Source organism: Cataglyphis hispanica, chromosome 21 (assembly GCF_021464435.1).
Source record: "Cataglyphis hispanica isolate Lineage 1 chromosome 21, ULB_Chis1_1.0, whole genome shotgun sequence".
NCBI lineage: Eukaryota > Metazoa > Arthropoda > Insecta > Hymenoptera > Formicidae > Cataglyphis > Cataglyphis hispanica.
In genome coordinates, this window is record NC_065974.1 from 4,484,442 (window position 1) to 4,507,899 (window position 23,458).

At 34.2% G+C, this 23,458-nt stretch overlaps 4 protein-coding genes across 11 annotated transcripts in view; 2 read left to right on the forward strand and 2 right to left on the reverse strand.

Moving 5' to 3' along the window:
* Positions 1-11,470, reverse strand: part of LOC126857207 (tubulin monoglutamylase TTLL4-like) — a 161,856-nt gene extending 150,386 nt beyond the window's left edge. For 2 of the 8 annotated variants that reach the window (XM_050606408.1, XM_050606403.1), the window contains exons 1-2: positions 11,392-11,470; positions 9,296-9,353 (exon numbers count right to left, since the gene is read on the reverse strand). The gene's annotated coding sequence lies outside the window, so the exon portion shown is untranslated. Of the gene's footprint in view, positions 1-9,291; positions 9,354-11,243 lie in introns of all 8 variants that reach the window. The other 6 variants (XM_050606409.1, XM_050606406.1, XM_050606405.1 and 3 more) reach the window with 5 other exon arrangements.
* LOC126857220 (enhancer of split mgamma protein-like) lies at positions 7,086-8,806 on the forward strand. Its single transcript, XM_050606431.1, has 2 exons — positions 7,086-7,380; positions 7,584-8,806. The coding sequence occupies exons 1-2, from the start codon at positions 7,306-7,308 to the stop codon at positions 8,130-8,132; spliced, it is 624 nt and encodes a 207-aa protein (XP_050462388.1). The 5' UTR covers positions 7,086-7,305; the 3' UTR covers positions 8,133-8,806.
* A 2,552-nt stretch (positions 11,471-14,022) lies between the features above and the next one.
* On the forward strand, positions 14,023-17,608 carry LOC126857210 (golgin subfamily A member 6-like protein 22). Its single transcript, XM_050606415.1, is given in 10 exon segments — positions 14,023-14,126; positions 14,219-14,392; positions 14,688-14,882; positions 14,974-15,158; positions 15,408-15,528; positions 15,613-15,820; positions 16,450-16,778; positions 17,146-17,313; positions 17,393-17,420; positions 17,423-17,608. Coding segments are annotated over 10 exon segments (1,608 nt in total). The 5' UTR covers positions 14,023-14,054; the 3' UTR covers positions 17,551-17,608.
* Positions 17,609-18,796: 1,188 nt separating this feature from the next.
* On the reverse strand, positions 18,797-23,071 carry LOC126857217 (mitochondrial 2-oxoglutarate/malate carrier protein-like). Its single transcript, XM_050606427.1, has 7 exons — positions 23,004-23,071; positions 22,674-22,883; positions 22,393-22,526; positions 22,106-22,276; positions 21,205-21,304; positions 20,997-21,141; positions 18,797-18,859 (listed from the first exon to the last, which is right to left on the reverse strand). Exons 1-7 carry the CDS (start codon positions 23,069-23,071, stop codon positions 18,797-18,799), a joined length of 891 nt encoding a protein of 296 aa, XP_050462384.1.
* Positions 23,072-23,458: the final 387 nt, after the last annotated feature.

A 23,458-nucleotide genomic window follows, 5' to 3' on the forward strand; every position in this document is an offset into this window, starting at 1 on the left:
ATGACCGAACTCCGAGTTCAAACCGCAGCAATTTCGCAAAGGAGAACGGATTGCGCCACGAGCCATGAATCTGCGAAAGGTCGAAGGTTACGGGAAGCCGACCGACCGGATTCAGGTTCTACCGGATATTGTCGGGAAGTGCCGCGCATACGGAAGTAACGCCGGCGTGTGCCTTGTGTGCATTGTGAGCACGTGCCACGCGGAGCTGTTGAAAAAAAAAAGAAAAAAAAAACGAAGAGGAAAGAAATGGGGTGAACGGGAAAGGTCATTTAAATAGAGCAAAGTGCGCGGTAGCAGCTCGATGTGCGCACACGTTAGGGGGAGGGGAGGGGGAGGAGGGACAGGTGAACCCGTGACGTTCCGTGAGAATGTTTCACTCGGCTCCTCTCGTTTCTTCTTCTCCTTCTTGCCACCGAAGGCTGCTCCTTACGCCTCTTCACGATCGCTTTACTCGCGCAGTAGGTCAGAGGGTCGTTTATGTTATGTCGCGAGCAGTGTTAAATGCGCGCACACGATGAGGTGCGACTCCATTCAGACGAAGTGTGTTCGAAAATTCATCGTACGAGTCGCTCCTCTCGATCGGCTTTTCTCACGATAATTCAGATCGGCCGCGTATCGTAGATTTCCAAGATCGCGCATTAGATATGCCATGACGTACGAAATTAATCTAATTTCTTATAATAATTTCTTTCTTGAATATATGTATATATATATATATATATAGGATGTTCATCTGAAAACGTTCCGCTCTGTTTATTTTGTGAGCGACTAATTTTTACGAAAAAATGTTTCGTACAAAAGTTTTATGACTTCGAGAGAGACATAAAATTTGACCTTGAATAGTCGTTTGAAGGTCACCTTCAGTTTCCTAAATGGAAACCCTCATTTTTCAATATATACTTTTGTAGCTTTCCTCTTTCTTAGGACTTTTAAAAGTATTTAAAAGATTTATGAGACTTGAAAGATACCGCTAGCATTAATACACATAAAAATGATTTTTACGTGACCGTAACAATGCTATTTAACACTAACACTACTTAATACGCCATTTAAAACTCTACAACATTTATTTGAAATATCGAAAATAAAGAATTTTTAAGAAAAATGTTTCAAATAAAAGTTGTAAGGTTTTAAGTGGTGCATTAAGTAGCAATGTCAATGTGACTTTGAATAGCACTGTTAAGGTCAAATAAAAATCACTTTCGGGTAATGCTGGCGATACTGTATCTTTCAAGTCTCATAATTCGGAAAATACTTAATGAGAAAGAATTTTATTATAGTATTTTAAAAAGCTCTCGAGATAAGCTACAAAAATATGCAATGAAGAATGAAAGTTTTCATAAAGAAATTGTAGGCGATTTTCAAACGACTATCTAAAAGTCAAACCAATAGCACTATCTTATGTTTCCCTCAAAAAACATAAAAATTTTGTAGGAAACATTTTTCGCAACAATTAATCGCCAAACAAACAGGGCGGAAAGTTTTCAAATAAATCCTATATATTTTTATACAAAAAAAAAGACATTATTAAAAGAATAAAAAATAAATGATTCTTCTGTAATAATATCTATCAAAATAAGTGAGCCTTTGAAACATAAAATCTACTAATCACACATCAATTTGTGAAAATTATACCTGGTGTTCAAAGATGATTAATTCAAGTATTTATTACTTCGCCATCTGAAACAAGCCCTCGCTAGGGGCATCGAAATGAAACCAACATTGGAAACAAATAAGCAACGTTCTCACGATTACCTTAATTATTGCGAATATGGTGTCCACGGTGTTGATCCTTACATACTTTCTCGATGTATTTTTACACGTGTGCGAGTCGACGCGTGCGAACGGACATTACTAGGGGTGGTTGATATCCCGGGAATATAACAAGGGGGAGGGGGAGGGGGTAAAGCTCGTAGTGGAAGATCACGATTTCATTGGCACGAGCCAAACGACTCGTGACATATGTTCACGGACAGCTGATGCACTTACTACAATAAGTCTCTCTCTCTCTCTCTCTCTCTCTCTCTCTCTCTCTCTCTCTCTCTCTCTCCTTCTCTCTGTCGCCGAGGCGGGCACGCGATCGCACGACCCCGCACGCGTGTGTGCATTACGCGTTACCGGAGAGAGAGAACCTGGGAAAGTAAAAACCTCGCGACTGGGGCGAAGAGTGTGAGAAAATTCATACCGCCGCATCTGTGTCGGCTCTCGACATTGCTGCAAGCGACGAGAACTTTGTTGGGGAACGCCGTTGCGTCACGTGCGCTAATCATCGATTCCGCTGTTGTCGCGCGACTACGAAACGCTATTATCGGTCGCGATTAACATATGTAAGGACGAAACCTGCTTCAACGTCAACTGATGCTTCATACACACGTTTTTCAATGCGATCTGCTTCGCGGAAGTTAAAGTTCGAAATAATCATGGGTTATTTTTAAAAACAGCCACTGTCACTGGATTCTAAGATACTAAAAATACTCTTCTTTTCCTTAGAAAAGACAGTAAAAAAAAATAACCTGTAATAACAAATTAATTGTTTCTACGAATAAAGATAGATTGTTTGAATTATAAAATATTATGCAATATTCTGTTTTCATTTCGATGCTATTGCGTATAAAATCTCTCTTATTCTCTGAGGTGCTCTAATTTATTTTCATTGATGTTAAATCGATTGCAACATTTTTTCTTCCGTTTATCATCGCGTTATGACTCTCGCATGTCACGTGCTGCAGTGCGAGCACGTGCGAAGAGCGGAGCGCGTGATACGAAATCAATTCTATATTGTTTGTCAACACATTCGAGACATGTATACATGTGTACCCTCGATGCTCATTAATCGGTTCGGTGAATATTATATTATGATTGCTCTTTAAACTGTCATTTCAATTCTCTGCCAATTTTTTATAACATAAAAATTTGCGCAAATCTAATCGGGCTCATTTAGTCGATCAAAAATGACAGATAACTTGACAAAACTAGATATCATCGCGGAAACTTAAAGTAAATATAATGTATCAGAAATTTTTGAGAGTTTGAACATAAAGTTAAGATATTGAAGAATATACAATATATATACATATATATATATATATATATATATACAGGGTGTCCGGCGTCAATCGCATCACCCGTCGTGTGCAAATAAAGCAGGTAAAATTGAGAAGAAAAATCCTCTACCTTTTTTTTCGATAACAAAAATAAAAATTAAATAAAAAAGTTATTATTGAATGAAGTCTGGCAATTCAGCGCCGACCTTTAGCTGGACGCACGTCAATGAGTCGCGCGCCTGACATGTGTGCGTGAGCGCTCAGCTGTTACAGTGCCTCACTGACGTGCATCTCGCTAAAGATCGGCGATGATTGGCCAGACTTTATTCAATAATCACTCTCTTATTAAGCGTTATAAAAAAAATAGTAAAGGATTTATATATATATATATGTACGTATGTAATTGTGATATAATGTAATATGATATAGAAAAAGCATATTGTAAATAAACTGTTTAATTGAAATTAATTAAATTGAATTTATTAAAATCATAACAATTAATTTTGATTTTATTGTAATTAATTAATGTAGTGCTCAAAACTAGATAATTTTTAAGACTATATCATATACATCAAATCATTTTTATATCAGATAATCCCGATATTTCCCGTTATTTTCTAGAAAATAAATTTTTAAAAAATGTTTTCAAATATAATTTTGCTTGTAAATTCTATAACAGAATAATTTCTTCAATTTTATAACAGAATGACTTCCTATATTTAATACGCATATATCTGTGTTATAAAATTTTTTATTGTTTGTCAATTCTTTGTCCGTGAGAAGAGATATAAAAGATTAAAATTTCGTGACGGAATCTGGAAGCTTGCTTGATATTTAACTCTCGATTAATTTGCTATTAAATTTGGCCGTTTTCAATCTCGATAAGTGACGTAATAACAGTTGTACGTGTAGAAAGTACATTTCGGTAAACGTGCAAGCATTACAGCAGCGAGATATTAAGCGAAACTTTCTATTACAACATGCTAGCTATTTTAATAAATGTAACTTTGTATAACAATACGTGCACACCATGTCGTGTATTTAAATGTTTAAACAGTTTTTGATATCTTTAAAATTTTATTTTTTATTTTTTATTTCAGTTAATAAATTATTTTAATAAATATACATAAATATATGTGTGTGTGTATTATGTGGACTTATATCTTTTAATATCACAATATAATTATTTGAAATAAAAAATCATTTTTAAGCTTTAAACATTGTGATAATTACACTAATATTAAAAAAAAAAAAAAAGCAGTAACATTTTACAACGAACCTAATTTCTTCGCAACACAATGCAAGTAAAGATTACAAAAAGGAAACCTCCCCCAAAAACGAGATTGGAAATTCTCATGCGTAATCTGCCATTTCTCAAAAATCATATTTGATCCGCTTTCACTGAACACGCTTGGCTTTCGTGGTTACATCCTACATCATACGACGTTTCGGACAGTCGTAACTCCCCGCAACATCACGCTAATTAGGTCCCACGAGATCGTGCGGGGACGAAAGGATTCGATTAACGTTGCAAGAGCAAGACAGAAAATGAGTTACGAGCAGCATTATCTCGCAATCGCATCAGATGCTATCGAAGTACACTTAACATGCAATTGACTGATACACGAAGGAGGATACCTCGAGAAAAAATAAAATAGGAAAAAGAAAATGTGTGGAAGATTGAAAGAAAGAGAGAGAGAGAGAGAGAGAGAGAGAGAGAGAGATGGGACAGGAAGTCTGATAAAAGAGTCGGTAGCAAGAAGAGATGTAAGTAACGAAAAAAAAAGAGCAGAATAACGCAGTGTGGACGAGCGAGTAGAAGGTGCCTTAGGGATCGCAGGAGAACGAGAAGGAGATGGAGGATCGAAACGAGCGTGCGTAATTATTCGGTGCGAACGACGTTTAAGTATCCGGCTCGGATCGCAAAATAAGAGAAGTAATACGGGAGGACAGGGGACGTGGAGGAAAAAGCGAGCGGATGAGGAGCGGGAAAAAAAAAAAAAAGAGGAAGAGTCCGAGCTAGGAGGGGAAAGAGACACACGAAATATAGTAAGGGTGGAAGATGCGGATGGAAGAGGAGGAGGCGGGGTTATGGCAGTGTAGGATATAATTCAGCCAATGGCCTCGCCGAAATTAGTATCTTAAAAGTGCACGAGCGCGTCCGAGATACTCGTTTCGCGCGATGACCATCTGAAGCTGGAGGAGGACGATTTGACGAGGAAAATTAAAATCGCGCCCAACGAAGATCTCACTTTCGGCCAATTTTCGCCGGCTGACGATAGGTTAGGCGCGAACAAGAATGTAATGAAAGCATCTCGCACTTACTGCGAGGGGGCATGTTTTAAATATCTGCGCGCGCCAAAAGATTTTTTACTCCTTAGTACCTTGTAATTATTATCGATGTACCCGACAATTATGCCTAATCGAGGATTCCTTGAAACATCATCCAAGAAAATCTCGAACAGCGTAATAATAATGTACACGAAGAAAGTGATTTGTAATTTTTTATATATTCATTCTTGTAAATAAAATCATAAATTATCTTTTTTGCTATTAAAATTGCTTTGCAAGCATAATATTTCCGATACCAAGTACACACCTAATAAGGTAAGGCGCCCCAAAAATTTCAGACATACAATTTTTATTTAATAATTAAATTTAATTTTATTTCATTAATTTTATTTCAATAATTCAATAAGTTTTAATTAAACAAGTTAAACTTTTATTTTAATAATTAATATAAGTTTACAGATCATGCAATATTAAACTGTCATATTAACTGAAAATAAATAGGCTCCTCCTTGCCCTTCATGTGAATCAATTTTAAATGATTGCATTCTAAAATAATTATACGAGCACATATATAAAGGTAATGCTTTCCCATCCATCGTGCAGTAGTTAGTAGAATAGAGTATTTTATTTTTTATAAGCAAATTATCAAATAAATCATTATATTAAAATTTATTCTCTAAGCCCATCCACTCGCTATCATAATGTAATATTCGCAGAAAGGCGCCTGTTACTCGGAAACAAAGATCGCCGGAGCGGCGATCTTTAATTAATCGCTCTGTTGCGCGACCGTCTTAACGATCAGTTTGTTATACGGTCCTTTACAGCGACAAGCTTTATCGAGTTCATCCGCGACTTCCTTTTCCGCGTAGATTGATCGATCAATCGCGCCACTGATAGTCGCGACATACCATATCGCGGCGTCCAGGATAGAATACCTGTATATAATACATGGACACACGGCACACGATTCAACACTGTGTATAGCCGGTGAGATTGCAATCACGATGCAGAGTTGTGCGCCGGGGACTTGTGCCCAGCACGCTTCTCGCTCGACGAAGCGGGAGAACCAGAAAGCGAGGAGCGAAACGAAGAGAGAGAGAGAGAGAGAAAAGAGAGAAATGAAACGGCGAGAGAAGGAAAAGGAAGAAGAAAAAGGCGTAGATCCACGATAAGAAGATCCAGCACGAGCGTGGAAGCTGCGACTATGGTAGAAGAAGCTGTACCTTATAGATGGACGAGGACAGCTCATCTATTTTGCCCCGAGACAAGGAGAGAAGAGCCGAAGAAGTTAGCCGAGATCTAGTCCTTCCGTATGAGTGCTCGTGGAAATAAGCGCCAATGAACGAGAGAGAAACAGAGAGGGTAGAGAATAGCGGAGAGAATGAGAGGAAAGTGAAGGATAGAGAGAGAGAGAGAGAGAGAGAGAGAGAGAGAGAGAGTGATTACGAGCCATGCATACCATGGCACGACCACTCGTCGACGATTAGCCGAGGAGGTAGAGAGCATCGACTCCGCGCCACGGCTAGGTGCAACAAGGATGCAGGAACGGTGACGATGGCTTGGTGTGGGCGCGTGTCTGGCAGCTGCCGCTTACAGGTGGTGTGCTTGCTTGGGAACCAACCTCTACGGACAGTTCCCACGGAAGGCTTGCTCCCCACCATGCGGCCCAGATCGTCCCCTCGCCCCGTCCACACGGGGCCCCATGCCTATATAAGTCGCAGCCTCGCCCGACCGCGACTACAATCACGCTCTGTTCGTGTTCACTCGAAGGTCGAGCTGAAGGCTTACGTGTTGTCCGCACGTTTCCTTCCGCCAACCGCCAAGTGACTCGCAATCGCAGGCGACGAACAAAGTTTGACAAGTTTGAGGTGTGATAGCACGACGAGATCGCGTTCGCGATAAATCAATTATCAGTTATCGTGTGAAGTTTTGATAGTGTCGCAAAAGCCCGCTCCAAAAAGGATTAATCATGCAGGTGCACGAGCAGATTATCATGACCGATGGGCAGGAGCAGCCCATCTCTAGGACATATCAGTATCGAAAGGTAAGTGTCATCTTCACAGTCTAACATTATCGCTCTAATCGCGCTGTGTAAATTTTAAAAAACGATTAACAATTTCTTGATTCCCATTTAGTAATTAATTAACTTCTATGAATTTCTTTCCGCGTGTAAAACGATATCTTTATTTCAAAAACTTCATTACCCGTAACTGTCGTCTATAGCGATTCGTTCATTTCGATTGGCAGGTGATGAAACCGATGCTCGAGCGCAAACGTCGAGCGCGCATCAACCGTTGCTTGGACGAGCTGAAGGATCTGATGGTGACCGCGCTGGCCGGCGACGGCGAGAACGTGGCGAAGCTGGAGAAGGCGGATATCCTGGAGCTGACGGTGCGTCATCTGCACAAGCTCCAACGCCAGCAGCGTCTCTCGGCAAATCCGGTGATCGACGCCGACCGCTTTCGCGCCGGCTACACGCATTGCGCCAACGAGGTCAGCCGCTGCCTGGCCGCCACCCCCGGTGTCGATGTCGCCCTCGGCACCAAGCTCATGACGCATCTCGGCCACAAGCTCAACTCCATGGACAAGACCGGGCCGTTGACCATCCACGTGACCGCGCCACAATCATCGCCGTCGCCCTCAAGCGAGCTCAGTTCCGACGAGTACTCGATGCCGCTGACGCCGGCGTCCAGCCAACCATCCCCGGTACGAACCGACATCGACACCGTCTCCCAGAGCCACCAGGGTCTCCTGCAGGTGGCCAAACCGAACGAGCCCATCTGGCGACCGTGGTAAATTTCTATCCGGCCAATCGGCCGAGTAACGAAATCGGCGAAAGGATGTTTCCTCCGAATCCGAAGGATCATCAGGGGACCAATCTTGCAATTTCGTTTGTGATTTGAACGGAATGAACGCCGCGAGAGACTGGGAACATCGCGAGGGAAGAAGAGGAAGAAGTCTACCCACGTGCTTAGACTCGAGGATTTCCATTTGCAGAAGACACTCGGCGGACGTCATTCTGACATCGTCGCCGCAAACATCTTCTCGATAACGTGCCGGAAAGCGAGATGGGAGTCTTCTTTCGGGGCCGAGCGCGGCTGAAGCTTTAATTTACTCGACAGTTAGATATTTTCTATTGTTTATTTCATACTTTTATCGAGGATGTTTTTTCTTTTCTTTTTCTTTTTTTTATTTTCTCGCCGATATAACGTTGTTGTATGGAGTCTCTTCACCGGTCAAGAAATCGGAGATAAGGGACAACGACGACGAATGATCTCTCGAGGCGACGATTTCGGTGATTCCGAAAGGCACGCGTTCGGATTCAATGAAGCGCAGCGCGGATTATTATATGTAAAAATGACCGAGCGGAGAATCTTGTGATAGAGAAACGTGTACCTGTGATATTTACTGTAGTAGGCGTAGAGAATGATACTAGATTTTTAATAAACATGTTTCGTATCAGCATTAAATGCGTATCGTCATGATTTCGTCTTGCCCACCCGATAATATAAATTGAGATCGATTTGAAACTCCTCGTAAAAGAGAATTGTCTTTCCTTTCTTTCAAATAATATATTCTCATGCATATATAGTTTTTATTCATATTCACACATATTATATTAACATAAGTTATTTAAATATGCGAAATAAGTCAGCTTCTTAAAGATATTTATACAGATAAAATTTATAAATATTTCATACGAGAGTTGTTAACTTTCAATTCAAGAACCTATTAAGTTTCCATTAAGAACGATTAGTATTTTTACGATCGACTCGAGGAAATAAATTTTTGAATAAGCGTAGACAAACAACGGTACTTATATTGTTTTTCTCGAGAAAATTCGCACGCACTTTTCAAGCGTTCGTTTCACAGAATCAATGCGAGAAAAAGAATTGAGAAAAAAGAAAAAAGAATTATTAAGCAAAAAAAAAAAAATTATCATTCAGAAATACACTCACCCTAATGCAGCTTCCGGGAATCCGTACAGCTCATTCCTTCCCTGCCGACCGCTCGTATCTAAACACACATGTCACGTGTATTAATCGTTTCTGTAAAAAATATTAATCGGAAATTATAGAATATATATTGGCTTATCTACTTTGATATTCCGCGCTGATAATTTCGCGATCTTTCAGACGCATATTTATCACGATGAAATTACACGGATTTCTTAATGAGAGAATAAGAGATAGTGCATTTTTTTTTCTTTCTTTAATTTTTTGCGACATGTCACAATCGCGAAAACGCGCAGGTTCTACCGTCGCACACTTGCTCCACTTTCATATGCTTGGATACGTTGATATTTAGTAATTCTCAATTCCACGTTTATCTCGCTTCAGCGCGCACGCGCGCTGCATTCCGTAACGACAATAAATGTCGCGGTAAAAATAGTATTCCCGTGCGAAAGAGTTCGATCGGACAGAATGTCATGCATTGTTTCACGGCGCGCTTCATTAGTTACGGCTCGCAAAATTTAAATGCATCGATATCGACGTAGAAGATTTGAAAACGAGGAACGTTTGCTCGGAGACGCCGTGACCGTGAAAAATATCGAGTTACATTAAATTTTGCCGCGAAAGTTTAACGCGTCGTGTTACGTCAAATAATTCGCGAGTGATGAGCCTGCATTTTTGTATAAACACTTATATGAGAGCAATCGTGTGGAAAACGATATCCAATATATTTTTATCGTATTTACATTGAATTATCATAAAAGTAACCGAATAATTTGAAAGCACACGTGGAGAGAGATGCCTCAAAGCGAAAAGCTGTACAATGAAATCATGAAATAACTTGAAAATATATTCCTCATTATATAAATTATATGTTAAGTTTGTATTATTTAAAAATATATTTTTGTGAAATAAATATTGTTTCAAAAAAATATGTGCCCGCATATAAATTTCTGATTTTTCTGAAACACACCGAGAAATCTGCTCAAAAATTCTGTCATCCTTGTCTCACTTTTTATTTCAAAGAAACGAGATGAAGGCAACAATTTTTGTCGAGAAATTTTAGTTTCTATGCCTCGAGTAATACTTGAAAAATTTATGAATACGAGTGATACCTGTATGCGTGGAAAAAATGGCAACTCGAATCTCACATCATAATCGCGAGTCGGAATCTGAAATGTGATCGCGAAATTTGAAACTTCCGTGTGATATGGCAGTCGATCGCAATCCAGGTCGTATCAAAACGGAAGTTTTGAAATATCTCGTGATTCAATCTGATATTTTGTAACACGCGATTACACCCTCTCGTCCCGTTTGATTGCAATAGTTATTTGCGAACTCCAAGACAGCAGAAGAAACGTAAAGGTTAAGCGCTCTTAACCTCCTTTATCGGATTCCCTTTAATGCGATTCTCGAGTGCACGATTTGAACGTATAAATATCTGATACGATTTTATACCGTTGAGATATTTCTCGCGATTTCGCTCACGTGATCAACGACCTTGACGTTAACAAAAATGCGCGATTGCGCGCGCGCGCGCGTCCAAATTTGCGCGCGTAACCTCGAAAACGCGCCACGCGGGGGCGAAACAAATCGACCGAGACGCTGGAAACGAGAATTATCGCAATATTTCGTAAACACCTTAATATTGCTAAAATTCACGAGGACTCGAGATCTCGTGGCGATGATAACCCTAGTCGCCACGATCGCCCCGTATATTATCTCTTGGCGAGATTAAGGTTAGCGTTACCGGGGATCGCGGATCGACGTCCGATATTCCATCCCTGTTATTGTCTGGCGAAATCGCGCGGCCAAATTCGCTCGAAAAATCTCGCGTAAGACACAACAGCCGTTGACGATTGACGGCCGATTTATCGACCGTTACGAGAAGCGGCATTCAAGGTTAAGTGCCGATTCCGAAGGACTGTTATGGTAGATCGTGTCGGCGACTCACGTGCTGGCGTCGCGTAAACAGGCGTTCGTCTCGTTCGTCTCCGATAATTCGTCGATCTCGATGGACAGCAGGTGATCACCGGGGACGCCAGACACCTCGAACGCTCGGGAAAGAACGGAAACACTCAGCACTCCGATATTATACTCACTTTTCCGATAAGCAAACCGCCACTCAAGCTATAACACGTGCTGTCACCACAGGTGCACGGCCACGCTTCGCCGTCATCTTGCGTCGCGTTCACGAAACTGTCGCGCGCGCCGCGTCGGTAATGTCGATAACTGCAGAAATCTGTCGGGATGAAAAAATAAGTCTTCGTATGGTAATCGACAATGATAATGTAAAATATATGTGATATACAAAATGACCCACAGGTCAGGTCAATGAAACTTCAGGGTCCTATAGGAAAGTAAATTTGCAACAAAAAAGAGTTTTGATAAATGTAAGGTGCGGAAACGATTCGTTCAAAAAGTTATACTTAATAAACTTCGAAAAACTATATTTTTTTAATGATTTTTAAAAATAACTTCAAAATCTTTAATAATTTGAAAAAAGTAACAAAATAAATTTTATAAATAATTAAATAACAAACTGAATTACACGAATTTAATTTTGATAACATGTTCAAAGAAGAAAAAAACAACCTTTTGATAGTCTTTGAGCAAATATTACATTCGTGATACAAATGCAACTGCAAATATAAAAATGTTCTTATTAAATTTTGATCATAACTATATAATTAGATTTACAGAAAATTTATTAACTACAACTGTTTTTGAGAGGTAATCGACAAATTGGATACAAGAAGAATATGCTATTTTTAATTAATGTCAACACGCCTACCCTGTCGTTTCTATTATTTTTCGATGCTTGGCATTTGCTGCACGTGACATTGCATACCGATCAGCCATTTATTATACATAGATTATATTATTTATTATACGTAGGAAGAGGCCTGAATCGTGTTTAAAATAATACATTTTTTCATCTTATATAAAATCTTTAATATATTTTACGCATATTAATTGTACCATTACATTGAAGTGACGATAATTCGTAAATGTCACAGATGAATACGCATACGCTTTTATCGGTGATAATTGATAGATTCGCTTCTTGAAATTAAAAACAGTAGGAATAAGCTAGTAAAGATACTCGCAAAGACACAAAACATCACCACAAAAATTATATAAATATTGACACAATAAATTTGGAGATGCGTGAACTTTTATGCTATGAAAATTCGGGCGCATTAATTAATTTAAATCTTTACGTCACAATTTCGTCGGTTTCACTGAAACATTAATGAATTTATCAAGTAACAATATAGCCTGTCAGATTTTTATATGCTCATCTATATACAAGTAATGATATATTGAATAACAGATCATTATGGATTTGCAGAAACACGTATAATTATAAGTATTCATAATTAATAATGTATATTCATAATTTTCTACAACATGATATTTTGCAACAAATAGTTCCTTTTTTATTTTTTTATTAATTTAAAATTATTTATTTACTTAATATATTTATTTTATTTAAAATATATTTAAAATAATTTATATCTTTAATTAATTCCTAATTTAGATGACACAACACAAAATTACATAAAGGCACATATGTGAAAAACTTTCCTATATTGGTAATGTCAACGTGTATCTTTTAGCTTACTTTCTAAATAAATATTATCAGAATTCATCAACAAATCTTTGATAAATCTTCGCGAAACGCAAATACAAAAGCGACTCATCCAAAAATCATTCGTTGACTCACTAGTAGCAATGTTTTCACATTTTCGATGTTATTGTTTACGCACAGTAATGTGCGTAAATCGTCTGCTAGAATGCTATTTGCCTATGATTTAAAATGATTTGTCCATAACATGATAAATAAAATTATTAAGATAATATAGTTGAATGCACACATATACAAGCTGAATAAATTTTTATTAAAATATAAATTAGAATTAACTTAATCAAATAAATGCATTCTAATAATCACAAATCTATTGCAAACTACTAGGCTCATGTAATAGAATTAATGTTGCATGAATATAATTATCTATATATTTTTTCCATGCTAATAGTTCACTAAACTCCATAATGGTTTCATAAACGTCCATAAATTCCTATGTTTCATAAATACCACATAGGTAATTTTATCTCTTTTCGCTCTAAGAACCACGTACATAATTGTTCCTCCAAATTATTATGTTGACTTGATACCAATTATCTTTTTTTCTTTTTATCAAATTATCTTTTTCTTTCTTTATTGAATTTTTTTTGTTTCTTTTTTTGCAATTTTCTTCAAAACGAAGCAGAAACGAATGAAATTTTTAAAAGACTTTTTGTTTTAGTTTATCGATCTGTTACACGCTCTCGAAATTTTGACGTTTAAATTCGGAACACCATGTATAATCAATTCATATTTTCTTTTCTTGCGAATAATATACAAGTAACTTATAAATAAATTTTTTTCTAGCAAATATTTTTTTTCTTTAAAAAAAAATAAATATTTAACAGAAATAAATATTTTATTATATTTTCTTATTTATTTTTGATGACAAACTAAATTCCTTCCAATTTTCTTATATATCATATGTAAAGCGCATTGATCATCGATCGCTTTCATTTGGTTTCTACGACAACCGTTCGTTCTGTGCGAATATAGTTCAAGCATATTCCTTAGCTGCAGTATTTGACAGTTTCTCTGCAGTGCTCAAACTATTCACATCGACAGAAACACGCACTTTATTTCATTTGTATCAATTATAATAATCAATTAAAATAATTCTTTTCTTCCACAATCATGCAGAAAAAGATACATCATCCGGAAATGCAATATCTCTTGAAACGCGGGCAGACAATCGAAAAAATGAGAGTGAGTTTTTCTGTATTATCCAAATGCGTTTCTAGAGCTCGTAAAAATTAAATTCATGCTTTATTTTACGAAAAATTGTGCTTTTCTTACAGGCATCTAAAAGACCTCGGGAATTAATAATGACAAAGAGCGCTTTTCAACGTTTCGTGGATTATATTACAGAAGAGGACAGAATAATGGCACAACAAGAAAAAGAAGCCGCAAAACTAGCAGCTCTGAAAAAAGCGACTTATGAAAAAAGCAAAACGTGGGACAGTAAAATAGAAGTACGTTTGATATATTTTCAAAATACAATTATAATCAAATAAAAAAGTATTTAATATCATACATAAAAATTCGAAATGTATATGTATATATTGAGGTGAGCTCCATTTGCGCTAGTTTCAAAGAGATTGATGGAAGGAATCAGAGCGAGGAATCTTGCACTTCAAAGCGAAATTATAGCGCCAAACGGAGTGTACCTTAAAACTACGGAGATAAAGTATTATATATTTTTCGAATTCTTCCTATATTTATTATACATATACGACGTTGCCCAAAACAAAAATGATTTGTTAACAGAATATTAAGGCAAGACAAAGAGAGGAGTTATTGTCAAAAAGACAAAAGGCTGAGGAAGAAAGGAAGATGTTCGTAAAGGAAATGGCGGAAAAGAAAGCGATAGAGCGTGCAGAAGTGGTAAAGCAAGCAAGGAAAATGCTTCTGCAAAAAAGGCCTCATTGCCGGCGGATTAATCGCGGTCTCTTTGCCTCCGAGGTATTTTCTCACCAAACAAATATTCACATAATTCCTAAACACGTAATTTCTTATCATTAATCAAACTCTGCTCTATCCGGGAATTCATCAGTGTTTCAGAGAACTGGAGGCCCAAGTGGCGTTCCAGAATACTATTAAGATGATGGACAAGGAACAAGATATAGAATATATTAATTCGTTTAAAACGAATATCGCGAAACAAGAGAAGCAGAAGAGGGAAGAAGAAGAGGAACGAGCGAGAAAGATGGAGGATTATAACATGGAATTGAAGAAACAGTAAAAATCAATGTTTAATTAATGATTGATGAATAATATGATATTAATAGAAAAATATATAAGAATATGATTATTTTTAAATATTTGTCAGGATTATTTGAAATATTTGTAGGAATGTTAATAATAGTATATATATATATATATATATAAATAATTATTAAAATATTAGAGTCAAAGAGAAAAAGATGAACATGTATTTATTTTCGATATTATACTGCGTCACGTATTATTAGATCAATTATGAATCAGGATTGAAGAGAACGAGCGAGAGAATAAATTAAGAGCAATGGAAGAACTGGAAGCTGAAAAACAGGCTCAAAAAGACATAATCGAAAATATACGACTCATAAAAGAGAAAGAAATGCAAGACGTATATATTGATATTTGCTATAAACACATTTTATCCCCCTCCAAAAATATCTAATATATATATAATTGTATATGTTGTTTATAGATATTAAATAAAAAGAAGAAACTCCAGCAATTTTTCAATGAAGCGATAGAAGAAAAGAAACGATTAGAACTGGAATTAAAGCGCAACGAAGAATTTGAGGATCGAGCATTGGAAGTCTACCAAAAGGCTAAAAATCAAATACAGAAAATCCATAAATCGGTAATTCTGACAGAGAAAAAAGAGAGAGCGAGTAAACTACAAATTATAGGTCAGACATTATTTTCTAAAACATAAATTTTGTGTCTCTCATGTATGTGTGTGTATGTGTATTTGCCTCTCTAAGGAAGGTGTTTGTACATCCAAAGGATTAGAATCCACTGAGTAAAACACTCTCGGACTTTCATAGAAAATAAATATATTAATTGTCACTTTATACACTTGTCATCGTTTATGCTTACAGTGATGCACGTCATTTTCTTTAGTTCATTTTATCAGCAATTTATTCAGCTTGGGAAAACTTGAAAATGTCCCTATTTCATTTGTCACATCTTACTTTGTAAACATCGTATTTTGTTAATATTCTTTTATTAATTTCTCAATCTGATTGTCCTGCTTTCTTTATTTTAATATTTTAATATTCTACTTTTATGATTTTTTAAATCTTTTTTTTCCTAATCTTTTCTGCTCTACTTTCTGTTGTTTAATATTAAGAAATTGGTCGGAAAAAAATGAGTGGTTAAGGAAATTTTGTAAACCAAGTCCACTTTTTGGCAAATAGTTGAAGTTTAATAAATTATTAATTACTGTGAAAAAATTGGTTTGGTTACGACAGTATAATACAAAATTAGCAAAATAGATTAAATTCATGATAACCGTTAATTAATAATTCTTTTCTAGCGGAAAAACATCAGCCAATCGGACAATTTTGTGAAATCAGGGAACAAAAAATCTCGAATAAAGCTATTAAAGAGATAAAGGCGGCCGAAGAAGAAAAGCAGAAAGCACACAAGGAACGAGAGGAAACAATGCGTGCTCTTATAGAAGAATATAAGCTTCGTGATGCGGCTGTAAAAGCAAAACAAAAGCAAGAGGAAAAAGATTTAAAAATTTGGGAGATGATGCAAAGATTTAAGAAAAACGAATATGACGAGCAAATGAATTTGGAAGAACGAAGGCGACAACGGCAACAGAAATTAGATTACGGAATTGAATTGCAGAAAATTGCTGTAAGAAAATAAATTTCATAATAATAATAAGAATCAGAATTAAGATATTTTTAACATACGTGATTAACATAAAAAAATGTATATATTATATTTTACATATTATATGCTGGATTACATTTTCGAGAATAATTATATTTTTTTCTATATATATTAAATTTTAAATTATTTAAATTATTTTTTAATTATTAAAATATTTGCTCTCAATGTACGTATTATTTTGCATTTTGTATTTATATTATAATATATTTATCTATTTTCTCTATTTTCTACTTCAAATTTTATATATATGATAAGTTCTTACAATATTTTCTTTGCAAAATGTATTAATAAAAAAAGCAATCACATATCAAATGTTTGACATTAATAGGAGGAGAAACAAATTGAAAAGAAGCGCGAGGAAATCCTTGAAGTTGCAGCAACGGACACGACACTTGTGATCGAGAAGGCTAATCGAAAAATTTTAGCTTATGGAAATGAAGTTTTGAATGAATCGAAGGGTGTGAGACCACTTTATCCAATCATCAAAGCTATCGAAGTAGGTTTGAAAACTTAGAACACAAGAATTCTAAATCGAATTATAAATAATTTTAAAAATTATTTCTGTGATTTATAAGGAATGTAAGAAGGAAATGGGATTAAATGTCACCAAAAAATCGGAGAAACTATCAGAGCGGATCGGTCGAAAAGAAAACATGGAATCCTTCACTGTACTTGCATGAAATCTATACCAGCTAATCAACTATATTGTTGCAGCAATCACTGTTCACAATAAACAGCGATAATTTGTATCTTATGTTTTGGTCGTTATCACGTGATTCATATGCAGCATTCAATCATTGTCATTTATTTGGAATAAATGTTTTTTTGCATTACAAATCGAGCCTCCGTATTTTCTAATTGCTCATATAAAGATTGCAAACACAAATTAACAATTTATCAACTCGTGATAGTATCTTATTATAAAGAAAATTGTCTAGAACAGATTTTTTGAAAACATGTTTTGTGTCATATGTAAATTTAATTTATAAAATATCTAAATTAATATAAAGTATAATTAAAGCTATAATATGTAATATGATATACAGAGTGTCCAATATAGATAGAATGCAAACTGGTACTACTGTTTTCCTGTCAAAGAATAAATATTTTTTTTCTCTTGACAAAATTTCCAAAAATTGTTTTTGAAATGTCTCATTTTTTAATATGACAGTACAGTGTATTTACTATTTCTTGATTTTTTGTATAAATGATATTTTATCAGTCATAACTATATAGAACTGACTTTTCAAAATAATTGATGTATCTCTAAATTAATGAATAAAAAATCAATTTGTTAGTAAAATAAAAATTTGCACGATTTTGTTTGTTATATAGTTTTATCATAATTAATTTTCCACAGCATCGACACACACTATAAATTTTATTATAATCGATCAAACAAATTTCGAGTTATTAAAGTTTATGTATTAATCACTCTGTATATATCGATTAAGAAACGATATTTTAATGTTATATCATCAATTTAAACTCATCACCTTATTAAAATGTATGTGGCAGGTTAACATTTTTATAAAATTTAACATTTTATAAAGATTTTAATATACATATATATTTTAATTTGAGATGAGATTCAAATAAGAGAAAAATATTTAAAAGTTATCTGGAAAAGAAGAAAAACATATTATTTATATCAATATATTTATAAATACACTTATTACGTCAAATACAAGAAGCTATTGACAATGTCGGAAACAGAACCGATGGAAAAAAAGATACAACCCATCCCACCAATGATGAATTTTCTGCTAGGTGGACTCTCTGGGTAATATTATTAAATTAACAAAAAAATTTTAATAAAAGAATATGTTTTATTAAATATCGGCTTTTGTCAGAATGGCGGGCACTTGCGTGGTTCATCCAATGGACGTGATCAAGAACAGAATGCAAGTGCACAAGGGGAAAGCATCAATTTTGGACGTAATTACCACAACATACAGCAAAGAAGGCTTCCTCTCGTTTTACAACGGTCTGTCAGCCGGTCTCGTAAGACAAGCCACATACACAACTGTACGACTCGGAATTTACAATCAGTTGCAAGATTTTTGGAGGTAAATCAAGATCTCATCGCGATCAAATGAAAGAAAAATGTTAGAGAGAAAAGATATATATAATAAAATTTAAATAACGCGAAAGTCCAAAAGAGAAACATCTGAAAGAAATCCCAGACATCTTTACGACGACTTATTACCGGCTATGTCAGTTAATTAAAATAAGTAGGATAATTAAAATTAATCTTTTGGCTGCAATTTTGAGAAAGAAATTGATCGATGCGCTTTTAGACAAACATACGGTCGTCCCAACTTCCTCACTTTGATGTCTATGGCTGGGACCGCTGGTGCCGCAGGAGCTTTTTTTGGAACACCAGCCGACGTTGCTCTTGTAAGAATGACAATAGATGGTAGATTGCCAGTAGGTAATGATAAATTTTTATTAATGTTAGAGAAAATATTTCATTCCCAAGAGAATTATTTAATTTTTTAATTAAATTAAATCTAATATTTTCTTAATCTAATGTTTAGATCAACGAAGAAATTATAAGAATGTGATCGACGCGTTTCTCAGAATAGCTAGAGAGGAAGGAGTGTTCACTCTCTGGAGAGGAAGCATGGCTACGATAGGAAGGGCTGTCGTCGTTAACATTTCGCAGTTGGCAACTTATAGCCAAGTGAAGCATTTGATATCCTCAAACAGTATGTTTAATCAGTTTTTAATATTTTGTAATTTGTATTCTTTTTTTTTTATGCTTCCATTTCTCGAATATGCAGGATAAGTCGATAGAAATTGTCTTCTGAGATATCTCCATAAATATTGATTTTAAAAAGATTTAGGACAGAAGTTAAATTATTTTGAAAGGATTACATTTTTTTTTATTTAGGTAGAAGGGCCAAAAAATTTTGAAGATCCTCTTAAGTTTCTTAAATGAAATCCCCTATTTTTATTGCTTATTCTTATAGTCTTTCTTGAGATCTTTTCAATATTATAATAAAATATTTTTTCATTAAGTATTTTTTGAGTTATTTTATACCTTAATTTGACATATTAATATAAAATCTAAAATATTGTTAAATATTTAATTTTTGATAATCTTATCGTAATACTTGTACAGAGTAAAAATTAAAATTGCAAAAATGTAGCTTTTTCAAAATAATTTAACTTTTGTCTTAAACCATTCTACCTAAAAAATCAATATTTATGAAAATATCTTAGAAAGCAATTTCTAGTGAACTCACCCTATATGAATCAAATATTTTAACCTAAGCTTCTAAAAAGTGTTATAAAAATCTCAGAAATATTCTTAGACATTTTTTATGTCTTAGGCATTATTTGCATTTGCTTTTTATTATTTATTTTCTTTTTATTATTTCTTCTATTATTTGTTTTATTATTTATTATTTGTTATAATCTTTTTATTTTTTTTATTATTTTTATTAATTTGCGGAAAATAATTTGAAAATGATTTTTACAGCGAATATTAAGGAAGGCATAGGTTTGCATTTTTGTGCATCGATGATATCGGGATTTCTCACGGCTTTCAATTCCATGCCTTTTGATGTCACGAAGACCAGGTTATTGCATTTAGTTTAATATTTTATTTTTTTTTTTTGTATAATATTTCTCTTAAAAAAATTTTATTAATTTATCATTATTTTATATCCGCAGGATACAAAATATGAAGGTCGCCAAACCTCCAGGCATGATTGCAGTTATGATGTCAATAGCAAAAACTGAGGGGATCACGTCTCTCTGGAAAGGTTTCTTTCCGACTTTTTGCAGAATAGGTCCGCATACAGTATTAACTCTTGTTATCAACGAACAATTGATGCATTTATATAGAACATATGTCCAATGATAATCGAAAATTGTGCAGATTAAAACTTGTACCTTCGTATTTTTTATACATCATATACATTTTGCGATTCATAAATATGTGGTATACAAAAAAATTTCAAGTTAATTTTTATATATTTTGAAATAATATTATTAATAAATTATAATTAATTAAATAAATAATTGCAAGTTGCTATCTGTTGTTTTATTTTAATCATATTCTGTAGCACGCAATTTTACGGAAATAATTGACAGAGCCATAGGTAAGCTTTATTATTGTGACACCGGAAAAATTGTGAGATACATTTGATGAAGTTGATCGGCGCACACCATGGTAATTATGGTATTAGGTGTTGCTCTGATATAAGATGGGAGAAAGCCACTCCATAACGCTATTAAACCTTCCATCTTAATAATATTAACGATCATAGCTATAATGTTAGGTGCTTTCCTTGATTGTCTCCAGTTTTGAATTCTATAAAAACATGTATTTAAAGATTTAAATCACATATTTTCTATTAGAATCTTATCATTTTACCTAGTTTTAGCAACGTCCACTGGCATCGAGACGAAGCATGTAATTAAACTGGATATCAAAGCAGCGGCAAATTGCAATGGTATGCCGTTTTGGATATACCCTATCATATTAAAAATATTTATCAGCAGATTATTATTAAAATCATTGCACAAAGCTTTATTATTAATTAAATCATTATTAATTATATTATATTTCTTCCTTGAGAATATTTTGGAATAATATAATCAGAAATAGAAAAACTGTTTTTTTTTAATAAAAAAAAAGTTGGAAAAATACATTGTTTTCATTGAAAAAAAACTAATTTTTTTTTCATTGTTTTTTTAAATATAATATTATTTTAATATAATTTAAAACAATTCTTATATTTTCAATATTTTTTTTTCTTTTTAAGTAATTTTAATGGATTAATGAGACTTTTGCAAATTATTATCAAATTCAACACCATGCGGATAATTTTCAATTAAATGCAAGATAAAAATTTTCATTATACATCTAATTATCCAAATTATGTTGTATTTGATATCATTTTAAAAATCTCAATAAAAATCTCATTAACCCATTAAAATTGTTTTCAAAAAAAGATAAAATACAAAATAAAAGAATCAGTTCTTAATTTATAAGACGCTTACATTTGTGAAATTGGAATGCTAGCTACATTTATATAATAATTCGTATTTATCTAAAAATTAAAAATAATGAAAATTTCTAAAAGTTAAAAATAATAAAAATCAATTTGCAATAATCAAAATACATAAAGATAAATATTAAATATCTAAAAAAAAAAAAATAAAATTTAAAAGAAAAGATATTTTTTTTTTTAAGAAGATCCTTTTTTTATGAAAAAAAAAACATGTTTTTTTCTATTTAGATTTCTAGGTATAGTATTGCAAATTTTAATAACCTGTGTCTTGCAGCATCACCTTCGCTCTAGAATATGTACCTAACTGCGCTCCATTGACAATCGCTGCTCTGCTCATTGTCGGCACCGCTCCATTCCATAATGCAGTAAATCCTTCGATTTTTCGCACGTCGGACATACCATTGATAACGTTCTTATAATTATTTCGTTTCTCTAAATATTTTCACATCGAAAATGTACAACTCATTTCAGACGCTTTATTATCTCAATCTATTATCATATCGAGAAAGAAATATGCAAGTGAAAAATAAAGTCAAAAAATATAATACCTGCTGGCAAATTTATGTCAGCTACCATGCGTATAAATATCAGATCCGTGGGGCAACCGATAAAGGAGCCCATTATGCCGGCTAACATCCCGAGACTAATCATCGTTACGTAATTTAAATAGCCAAAATGCTGTCTGGAAAAAAGAAATTTAGCCGACATTTAAAACATAGACAATGAACATGAAATCACAATCAATTTACACATGATAATATCCAGTGTGATTTAACTCTACGAGTTACGATTGAATTTTTCAGCATAATGCAATAATATTTGCCATTACTCCCCGATATCCAACAACGTGTTGTAAATTCCGAGTCTGCTGGTCGTATAAGTCAATTGACGAAGGAGGCCCGCGCTCAGTCCCACATAAAAACTGCGAGCTCCGTTCATGCCATACGTTTGTAAAGCTGCATTGCGTAAAGTTTTACGCGACACTTGCATGCGTATTTTAAGAACATCCAAAGGATGCGTTGCCATCTGAGCTACCACTCTGTCATTAGCAAAAAATGAAAAATTGCCATCGATTTAGGAAAATATTATACTTTGACGGAGAAATAATGTTTTTTTTTTTTTACGCTGTCATAACGAGAAATATATGGATTTCCTTTACCCCGATATGCCGCCTATTACAAAGTTCGCAAATGTCGGCACTTTGGCGTCTTGGATCGATACTGACATTGATGCATTCTCTTTTTCTCATGCTAGCTTGTAATCTCTTGTGTGTAACGTCGCCTTTAACAAATTTTTTTCAAATGTCATATTATCATAATTTTTAACTTGCTACTTCATTTTTATATCTCTCTTGAATACAGCATTGTATATCGATAATTACACTAGTAAAAATCGATATATTTTATACATAGAAAATATTATAAAATAAATAAAAAAATAAAAATACAATAAAAGTATGTAAGATATATTTCTATGTCTATATCTTTTTATACAAAGCATACACATTGACAAACAATAAAATAAATTATATTAAAATATGTTGTATTAAAATATTAAAACCAATATAATAATTCAAAATAAATATTATTTTAGTCATTTAATATTATTTTATAA